The sequence below is a fragment of the Amia ocellicauda genome, chromosome 16 (genome assembly GCF_036373705.1).
Source record: "Amia ocellicauda isolate fAmiCal2 chromosome 16, fAmiCal2.hap1, whole genome shotgun sequence".
NCBI lineage: Eukaryota > Metazoa > Chordata > Actinopteri > Amiiformes > Amiidae > Amia > Amia ocellicauda.
The window spans coordinates 4127634-4138097 of NC_089865.1; the positions used below are offsets into that span (position 1 = coordinate 4127634).

General features: G+C 39.4%; 1 protein-coding gene across 1 annotated transcript in view; it reads left to right on the forward strand.

Moving 5' to 3' along the window:
* LOC136711752 (inactive dipeptidyl peptidase 10-like) overlaps window positions 1-10014 on the forward strand; it is a 103984-nt gene extending 93970 nt beyond the window's left edge. Inside the window, exons 16-26 of the mRNA XM_066688207.1 lie at window positions 22-140; window positions 381-446; window positions 1354-1458; window positions 2261-2330; window positions 3681-3875; window positions 6027-6081; window positions 6897-6996; window positions 8134-8192; window positions 8335-8407; window positions 8582-8655; window positions 9616-10014. Coding sequence (XP_066544304.1) covers window positions 22-140; window positions 381-446; window positions 1354-1458; window positions 2261-2330; window positions 3681-3875; window positions 6027-6081; window positions 6897-6996; window positions 8134-8192; window positions 8335-8407; window positions 8582-8655; window positions 9616-9750 — 1051 coding nt within the window. The 3' untranslated portion in view covers window positions 9751-10014. The remainder of the gene's footprint in view (window positions 1-21; window positions 141-380; window positions 447-1353; window positions 1459-2260; window positions 2331-3680; window positions 3876-6026; window positions 6082-6896; window positions 6997-8133; window positions 8193-8334; window positions 8408-8581; window positions 8656-9615) is intronic.
* Window positions 10015-10464: the final 450 nt, after the last annotated feature.

The following is a 10464-nucleotide window of genomic DNA, read 5'->3' on the forward strand; positions in this document are numbered from 1 at the left end:
GCATTATTTGATCTTCACCAGGGTGTCAGCAGCTGAACCATTTGACCACAAGTGCCTCACATGTGATTTACTCAAAGGATGCACTTTCTACAGTGTTGACTTCAGTCCATCCATGCAACACATCCTCCTGAGCTGTAGAGGTAAGAGGTCATTGTTACAAAACACAGTTAAATCCCAGGTATGTGCTAAAGGGTGGGGCAGGCAATGGAGAAGTAATATGATAGCAATCAGGAGCACAAGGGAGCATAGTTTAATACGAATACAAATACAAACGCACAAGAGCAAGAGCAGTAAACCACCCAGGAGACTGAACAGACAGCAGTGCATCATGGGTAACTCCATGTTCTGCATTTGTAAACACTCCTCTCTCTCTGTTACAGGGCCAGACGTCCCGATAATCACCATTCACCCAATATGTAATGTGAGTGACGGGAGCAGTGCATATGGTAGGCATTCTCTTAAAGCACTTTAATTAAAAATAAGAATTAATAATTGACGGTTAAAGGTTGGCGTCTGATTTACACCACAGTCAGTCAGCAAAGCACACACAACCGTTCTCCCTTTGATCTCGCCCACTGGAGCTGCCATTTCAGACACTTTATTAGCAGGACGCTGGCGTGGCGATGATGGTGGGCCTGTGTTTTTCAATTTGCAGTGTTTAAATGTTAGGCTGTGTCTTGATAATTACAACTTGGTACTTGTTTGTGTGTTTGATGGTCTGCAGTGCCGATTAGGATACGATTGTAATGTCATTAATGAATGGAGTCACAATTAATCAAGGTGGTCTCAGTAGATTATGTACAAAATGTCTCCGCTTTAAATGGAGCTTTTCTATCGTTATTTGTTAAATTATATAAACATGCTTGTCAGTGGTAAATCCTACGGCAGTTATGGATTATCGTTGGCTATTTATATATGTTAAACTGCAAAGGAATTATTACTGTATGAAATTAACTGACACCGAGAGGCACAACAAATAGTAACTGTTGAAATTGACGGTTCATTAAGGACCACGAACAGTTAATGGGCTTTCACTACAAGATACGTCTTCTGTTAAATATTCATGACATATTGATTGGTGTTAATTAACAATTAACTGGGGGAGAAAGTGGCTTACCTGCTCATTAAAAAGATATATGCAATGAGTGTAATGACTTGCGACACTGAAGTTGTGTGTTATTGAATGCGCTGGGTAGATGCAAGGAAATGCAATTATATATATATATATATATATATATATATATATATATATATATATATATATATATATGTGAATGGTGGGTAAAAGTGAGCAGATATAAAGTTGAAATCCATTCATTTATTTTAACTTAGTCATCATCTCTCGCCACTCAGATGGAAAATATCACACTTTGGAAAATAATACAGTACTTAAAGAGGCTCGGAGTTGCAAGAAAGTGTTGGGGAAGGAAATCAGATTTGTGAATATAAATGACTATGGTAAGTATTCTTTGTTCTTATTCTTATTGTTATTATTATTATTACCACTACTGCTACTTCCATATCAAATCAATAATCCTGGAAGAGAAATGTAGTCTCTTATAGAGCTAGAATTTGGGATTAGCAGCGAGATTTGTAATAAACCAAGGACACTGTGCAGTCTATACCTTGTGAAGGGCAGAGAACGAACACAGCAGCATGTATAATTAGAAACAGTGAAATAAGACAAATGTGCGCCACACCACCAAACAGATGTAGAGACAAACAAAATCATGAACAGGTGCAGGGCTGTAGTGATGGGGTGGCAACACATTTCATCACACAGACCCATCAATTGAATTAAGAGAGAGAACATCCCATATGGTTCATCTGCCACGATGTGTGCACATTTATAGGCATTTAGTTTCATTTGCTGGCCTCGCACTTCTCAGCAAACGAGAAATAAAAGAACAGTTCAGTTCCATCCACATCCCTGCTTTTCAGTTGCATTCAGGCTGGCAATTAATCCGTTAAGCTCAGAGTATTCCTTGACTTGTTTCCTTTCACGCTCAGAGCAAGTTAGAAGATTTTGCAACTAGAGAGGTGAGCTACTACAAATCTGCCTTTACTCTTCCTGGTGTAAACTGGGAACATGTTGATGTGTTTGATGCGTAAATAAAAGAAAGTCTGTCTTCTCTAATGTTTTGTAATATGGTTTGATTTTGGGGAATTTCATAAATACTTGCATCTCCGCAAATATTTTCGACGATCATTTTCGGGTAATTTAATGTTGCTTTCATCTTTGTTGTCTCACTGCTAATAGCCCTGCCGATGCAGTTGACCTTACCAGCAGGCTTCGCTGAAAATAACTTGTACCCTCTTCTGCTGATTGTGTAAGTATCCTCCTCACTCATCCCTCGCACTGCCCTTGAATAAATTCATCTTGTTATCAGGGAAGAAAAAGCAATACATTCTGAATGAGTCAAAGATGTACAGTTTTGCTTACATACATTTGTGGAATCTGTCAACTAACAAGGGGAAAAAAAATGCTGTATTTAAATCCCTATTCAGTTGATTTATGGAATCGGTTTCTTGTGATGAAACATACATTAATTTACCGCTGCGGATGGTACATACGTACACATTCACGTAAAAGTCCCTTCATTTTTGTATGCAAGTATGCAACTTCATACATTATGTAAGTCACGCATGATGACGCATAGTAATGTTCATGTGTTATTAATTAGATTAATGATAATTTAATCATATATCTTTAGAAGAAATGCAAACTGATCACACATATACACCGATCAGCCATAACATTATGACCACTGACAGGTGAAGTGAATAACACTTATAATCTCATTATCATGGCACCTGTCAGTGGGTGGGATATATTAGGCAGCAAGTGAACATTCTGTCCTCAAAGTTGATGTGTTATAAGCAGGAAAAATGGGCAATTGTAAGGATCTGAGCAACTTTGACCAGCGTCAAATTGTGATGGCTAGACGATTAGGTCAGAGCATCTCCAAAACTGCAGCTCTTGTGGGGTGTTCCCGGTCTGCAGTGGTCAGTACCTATCAAAAGTGGTCCAAGGAAGGAAAAACGGTGAACCGGCGACAGGGTCATGGGCGGCCAAGGCTCATGTGGTCCGATCCAACAGACGAGCTACTGTAGCTCAAATTGCTGAAAAAGTGAATGCTGGTTCTGATAGAAAGGTGTCAGAACACACAGTGCATCGCAGTTTGTTGCATATTGGACTGCATAGCCGCAGACCAATCAGGGTGCCCATGCTGAGCCCTGTCCACTGCCGAAAGCGCCTACAATGGGCACGTGAGCATCAGAACTGGACCACGGAGAAATGGAAGAAGGTGGCCTGGTCTGGTGAATCACGAGTTGACTTGAGGTGTTGACTTGGCCTCCAAATTCCCCAGATCTCAATCCAATCGAGCATCTGTGGGATGTGCTGGACAAACTAGTCTGATCCATGGAGGCTCCACCTCGCAATTTACAGGACTTAAAGGATCTGCTGCTAACGTCTTGGTGCCAGATACCACAGCACACCTTCAGAGGACTAGTGGATTCCATGCCTCGACGGGTCAGGGCTGTTTTGGCGGCAAAAGGGGGACCTACACAATATTAGGCAGGTGGTCATAATGTTATGGCTGATCGGTGTATGTACTATATATGAAGTGTGTTGCAAGAAAATATATTCAAAACATAAATGATTTCACTGTTTGCAGTGACGGCGCTCCTGGCAGTCAGTCCGTTAATGACAAGTTTCTCATGGACTGGGACTCAGTGCTCGTCAGCGCTGATGATGTCATTGTGGCTCGGTTTGACGGCCGTGGGTGTGGCTTTCAGGGACAGATGATTTTGCAGCAAGTCCATCGGCGCTTAGGGAAATACGAAGTTGAGGATCAAATATCCGCTGTACAGTATGTATCCTGTGATATTGTTAATTAAAAAGCACAAGCTGGAAGGAAAATCACTAGTTAATTAACAAACCTGTCCCAGCTTCGAGATTTGATCGACTGGGTTCAAGTGCCTCTCGACCAGCCGCGGGGAAAAAATACAAAATGATTTTCCTCTTTTCACAGACTGTCACAGATGTTGAGACAATGTAACGGTTTCTAGGAATTCTGCAGATTAATGGATTAATCAGCCTGCTACCCAGAAATGTACTGTAACAGCTTTACTAAGTGTTTTGTGTTTAATATACTAGTGAATTAAAACAAACATATAAGTTCAGCAAATTTCTCATGACTCACATTGCTGTTTGGTTTTAAGTAAAACATATACACAACATGAACACAATGGCTTAAACCCAGTGATCTCACTGTTGTTTATTCTGTGACAATGTAATGCTTAGGCTACAGTGGGGGAAAAAAGTATTTGATCCCCTGCTGATTTTGTACGTTTGCCCACTGATAAAGAAATGATCAGTCTATCATTTTAATGGTAGGTGTATTTTAACAGTGAGAGACCGAATAACAACAAAAAAATCCAGAAAAATGCATTTCAAAAAAGTTTTCAAAAAAATACATTGATTTGCATGTTAATGAGTGAAATAAGTATTTGACCCCTTCGACTTAGTACTTGGTGGAAAAACCCTTGTTGGCAATCACAGAGGTCAGACGTTTCTTGTAGTTGGCCACCAGGTTTGCACACATCTCAGGAGGGATTTTGTCCCACTCCTCTTTGCAGATCATCTCCAAGTCATTAAGGTTTCGAGGCCGACATTTGGCAACTCGTACCTTCAGCTCCCTCCACAGATTTTCTATGGGATTAAGGTCTGGAGACTGGCTAGGCCACTCCAGGACCTTAATGTGCTTCTTCTTGAGCCACTCCTTTGTTGCCTTGGCTGTGTGTTTTGGGTCATTGTCATGCTGGATTACCCATCCACGACCCATTTTCAATGCCCTGGCTGAGGGAAGGAGGTTCTCACCCAAGATTTGACGGTACATGGCCCCGTCCATCGTCCCTTTGATGCGGTGCAGTTGTCCTGTCCCCTTAGCAGAAAAACACCCCCAAAGCATAATGTTTCCACCTCCATGTTTGACGGTGGGGATGGTGTTCTTGGGGTCATTCCTCCTCCTCCAAACACGGCGAGTTGAGTTGATGCCAAAGAGCTCGATTTTGGTCTCATCTGACCACAACACTTTCACCCAGTTCTCCTCTGAATCATTCAGATGTTCATTGGCAAACTTCAGACGGGCCTGTACATGTGCTTTCTTGAGCAGGGGGACCTTGCAGGTGCTGCAGGATTTCAGTCCTTCACGGCGTAGTGTGTTACCAATTGTTTTCTTGGTGACTATGGTCCCAGCTGCCTTGAGATCATTAACAACATCCTCCCGTGTAGTTCTGGGCTGATTCCTCACCGTTCTCATGATCATTGAAACTCCACGAGGTGAGATCTTGCATGGAGCCCCAGACTGAGGGAGACTGACAGTTATTTTGTGTTTCTTCCATTTGCGAATAATCGCACCAACTGTTGTCACCTTCTCACCAAGCTGCTTGGCGATGGTCTTGTAGCCCATTCCAGCCTTGTGTAGGTCTACAATCTTGTCCCTGACATCCTTGGACAGCTCTTTGGTCTTGGCCATGGTGGAGAGTTTGGAATCTGATTGATTGATTGCTTCTGTGGGCAGGTTTCTTTTATACAGGTAACGAGCTGAGATTAGGAGCACTCCCTTTAAGAGAGTGCTCCTAATCTCAGCTCGTTACCTGTATAAAAGACACCTGGGAGCCAGAAATCTTGCTGATTGATAGGGGATCAAATACTTTTTTCCCGCATTAACATGCAAATCAATGTATAACTTTTTTGAAATGCGTTTTTCTGGATTTTTTTGCTGTCATTCTGTCTCTCAATGTTAAAATACACCTACCATTAAAATTATAGACTGATCATTTCTTTGTCAGTCGGCAAACGTACAAAATCAGCAGGGGATCAAATACTTTTTTCCCTCACTGTATATGTTGAGTAAACTAATTTGACAGAATAGATGTTTACTTCCAAGTTAGATAGATAAATATTCTGAATACCTCATTATATATTTAATCTACTCTTCAATTATCTTCTATTTTAGGTTATTAATAAAGCTTCCTTATGTAGACCGGAGCCGAATTGGTGTGTACGGGAAGGTAATTTGAAAAAATTTGCCACTGTTCTTAAAAATCGTTATTATTTATTTTTATTAAATGTTATTTGTAGGAAGTAATTTTGAATTCTTACCAACTGACATTATTAGTACACAGACTCAATTCATTATGAAGTGCTTGCCTGCTGTATTATGACACAGGGGACAGTAAGCGACTGCACATCTTATGAAAATAAGAGTGTCCAATCGAGAGGAGGCCATTTGCCCCATCGTGCTCGTTTGGTGTCCATTAATAACTAAGTGATCCAAGGATCCTATCCAGTCTGATTTTGAATGTTCCCAAATTGTCTCTTCAGCCACATCGCTGGGGAGTTTGTTCAGATTGTGACGCCTCTCTGTGTGAAGAAGTGTCTCCTGTTTTCTGTCTTGAATGCCTCGAAGCCCAATTTCCATTTGTGTCCCCGGGTGCGTGTGTCCCTGCTGATCTGGAAAAGCTCCTCTGGTTTGATGTGGTCAATGCCTTTCATGATTTTGAAGACTTGAATCAAGTCCCCACGTAGTCTCCTCTGTTCCAGGGTGAAAAGGTTCAGTTCCTCAGTGTCTCAGTAGGACATTTCCTTCAGACCTGGAATAAGTCTGGTCTTAAGTCACTAGCTTTTCTCTCACATATACCATCATGTGTGGATGCATTAAACCAATTTCTCATATGAGTCTGTTGTTGTCTGCACAGAAAGATCAAAGACAATGCCTCACATATAGTGCCTGCCTTCAAACAGCTAAGATCTATGATTGTGAGTGATATGGGCTTCAAGCAGACATATTCTGTTTTTCTGATATGTGTACCTTTATTGAAATTAGGCATATGGAGGCTTTGTGACTTCTTTGCTGCTTCTGTCTCCTGACACGTATTTCAAATGTGGGCTGGCTGTGGCTCCTGTGACTAACTGGACATTGTATGGTAAGCACTTTACTTAGAAGTTTTTTTATTTTTACAGTGGCTGTAAAGAATTAAAGAGAGTACCTGATAAAAGTAATAAATAACCCTGGCAGTGTACTAACTGCATTGGCAATACTTTAGATTTTTAATTTTTAATTTTAAATTACATGCAAGTCAATATCTCGAATCAATGGGCGGTGTTGCCGGAGCACTATAAAGTTCAGCTTCAGATCGAGCTGTTGGCCGTGGCAACATCATTTACATTTAGGGTCAATAAAACACTTGTATTGGAGACCACTGTATCTGTGCAAGCACACTTTTTCCTTCCTGTGCGAGTGCAAAATAAACCTCAGCCTGGATATTGACCAACTGCAGTCTTCGTTTCTTAGATATATCAAACGTAAAGTATTGCTACGCACTGCTTGGGTATCATCAGCTCCCACTTAACAAGAAAAATATGATTAATAGGTGTTTTATTTTATTTATTTAGGTTTTATTTCCTCCATTGAACCAATTCCCTTAAAAATATCATGTTTTAATACATTGTCTTTTTAAAGGTGCCTTGAATTATCCAACCAGACACAGACATGCCACCATGTTGTGCAAGAAGACCAAGCGCACACATTGACATAAACTATAGAAACATAGAAACTGAGGATCCGTCACAGCAGTGTTATGTGGCTACGAGGATCTTGCAATAATAACTCGAGAGTGTGTTAGAAATTATCAGGGCCAGAGTCTGCTGAGGGCCGCCGGTGTGCGGAGAGGCTGGAAACAGAAACGAATGCAACTGAATCAGCTTAACTAAGAAGACGACATTGCCAGTGGCTAACAAGGATTTCAGCAATCGCGTCTAGTGCTCTAGAGGGTTTGCAAAGATTATTCTGAAGATGTGTCTGTGAGGGCAAAACAGATACTAAAGTAGCTTGGTTCCAAAATGATGTGGAATGGTTCCTTGAGAATAACAGAGTGCGATTCTGGCTTATTTGTGAGTTCCGAAGAGGTTCCAACAATAATGCTTTTCATCATCGCTTTGAGCTACTCTGCGGTTAACAAGGCGCATATTTTCTGCTTGAAATGTTTTAATCAAGCCATTGTAGATACTTGTCTCTGTGGCGCTCAGGGTGCTTTCACTGATTTGTTGTATCTCTTTGAAAGGTTCTGCGTTCACAGAGAGATATCTCGGGTTTCCCTTGAAAGATAGCCGTACATATCAAGTAAGACAATAAGACTATTCTACTTATTTTTAAAATGTGTAACTCTGAACTCTTAGAAGAAACTCAGAATAAAACAAGTGCTTTGAAAACTGATAGGGGAGGTCAGAAAATACATCAATTAAAAATGTTATTTCTTTCACAGGCTTGTAGTCTTCTGAAAAACGTATCGGGATCAACCCACCACAAGTTTCTGATTGTACACGGAACTGCAGATTGTGAGTGTGTTATTATATTTGTATTCAGTAGACATCCTGGGTGAATTTCGGTTTTGTTAACCAGACAAATCAGTCTAGTGCTAGTATGGTTTCATTGGGGACTACCATCCTCTGAAATTCATATTTAAAAGGCACAATCACAAATCTGATGCGGATTCTTATCTTTTCTTGCAGCGAATGTTCATTTCCAGCACTCTGCTGAACTGGTGAAACATTTGGCACAGTCTAATGTAAACTATACATTACAGGTACTGTAAATAACCCGACACAGAAAGCCGTTTTAAATATATATAAGCATATTTATTCCTGAACAATCCTCATCTTTTGAAGTGCTTTAGGAAAAAAAGTACAGTATTCATTAATTAAATAAAAATAACATATGCTGTGTGGGGAAGGGAATACAAGGAAGTGTGGTGATTTGGAAAAGCATCCTGTTGCATTTGGTAATTGTTGTGCTGAGAGCAAATGGGCAAACCCCTCATTGACCTACAAATTATATTTGAGCTGTAGACACACTTTCTGTGTGAAATGACCTCTTCCTGACAGACAATACCGTCTTAGAGCTCGTCTGCCATGTGTTCCCCTCACCCTGCATATCTCAGCGGCCATCGAGATGCACTGATGCCACTGTGCTGGGCAAGAGGACCAAACCAAAAATCTATTCTTGGGTGCTTTAGACGCTACACCCCACTGTCCCCAGAGTTGATTCCACAACTAACGAGATGTATTGACATGATCAACAGAGGCCTCTCAATCTGAGGATTTGAAAGACAGTTATTTTCTCTATTGAAAATATCGGTGTATCGTTAGTGAAAGAGAGATTAGTTGAGTCCTTTTAAGAGTAGCTACTGATTACAAATTCTGGATAACATTAAATATTTAATCGTTCATATTACAGAGATAATAATGATGTAGCTTTGCCTTTGTAGTAACTCTGGGGGGTCTAGAAGGGAAACCAATAAACTCAGATTAAATTATATTTTCTTCAAGCAGTGATTTGCGGTAATTATATTTATATACTGGTTGAAAAGGATCCTTTGAATGAATCATGTTTTTCTGACTACTAACACTGTCTCTATCAGTACTACTACAAATTACTATGGATGTGCCCTTTGAAATTGTTTGTTTTTAAACATTTAGGACATACATAGCTGGAGTAAAATGCTGTGTATATTGCAGTCTCCATTTCAATGTGATTCTCTTTCCAGATCTATCCCGACGAAGGGCATGACTTTGCTTCAACAGAGAACAGATATTACCTCTACAGGACGGTCATTTCCTTTTTCAGGGAATGTTTTCATGAAGAAGCACCAATCACACCTGAAGTGAAAGACGAGGACTAGGGGCCGATGATATCAGGGTCTGAAATGTACTGATCACAAATGCAGAGAAAGGAAACATATCTTCTCATCTGTATGCCATTGTTAAAATGATTTTTTCATTAGACAATGTATGTATCTGTACATTATTATATATCTATTATACATACAAACCTTTATTTCATTTGATTTTCTTATTTCTGGGTCTCCCAATGTAAAGGTGTGACACAGCATAATATGATAGTGAAAAACAAACGTTGTCCTCGTTGAGATAAAGAGATTTTATTATTTCTGCTGTCTATCAAATTATTTTATATATATATATATATATATATATATATATATATATATATATATATATATATATATATATTAACCTATATTATATAATACTATTATGATGTATCCATATAGTACCAAAACCACAATATATTTTGACAGAACACACACTTAAAAATATATATTTGTTTTTAGGTTAAATAAAGTCTTTGTATAGATGTTTTTTTGATTTTAATGTGTAAGACCTATGAAACACAAATGATTATTTTTTAAATAATTTTAGATACGAATGTTATATTACATTTTTAAAATTGCCTAACATTGATCACAAATCACATTAATTACTCAATTACATCACTTTGCCATCAACTTAACCTTTAACATACAGTAAAGCTATAAGGACAACTCAGAAAATCAGCCAGGTTTTTAATAATGCAGATGATTTAGGTGTTACATTTA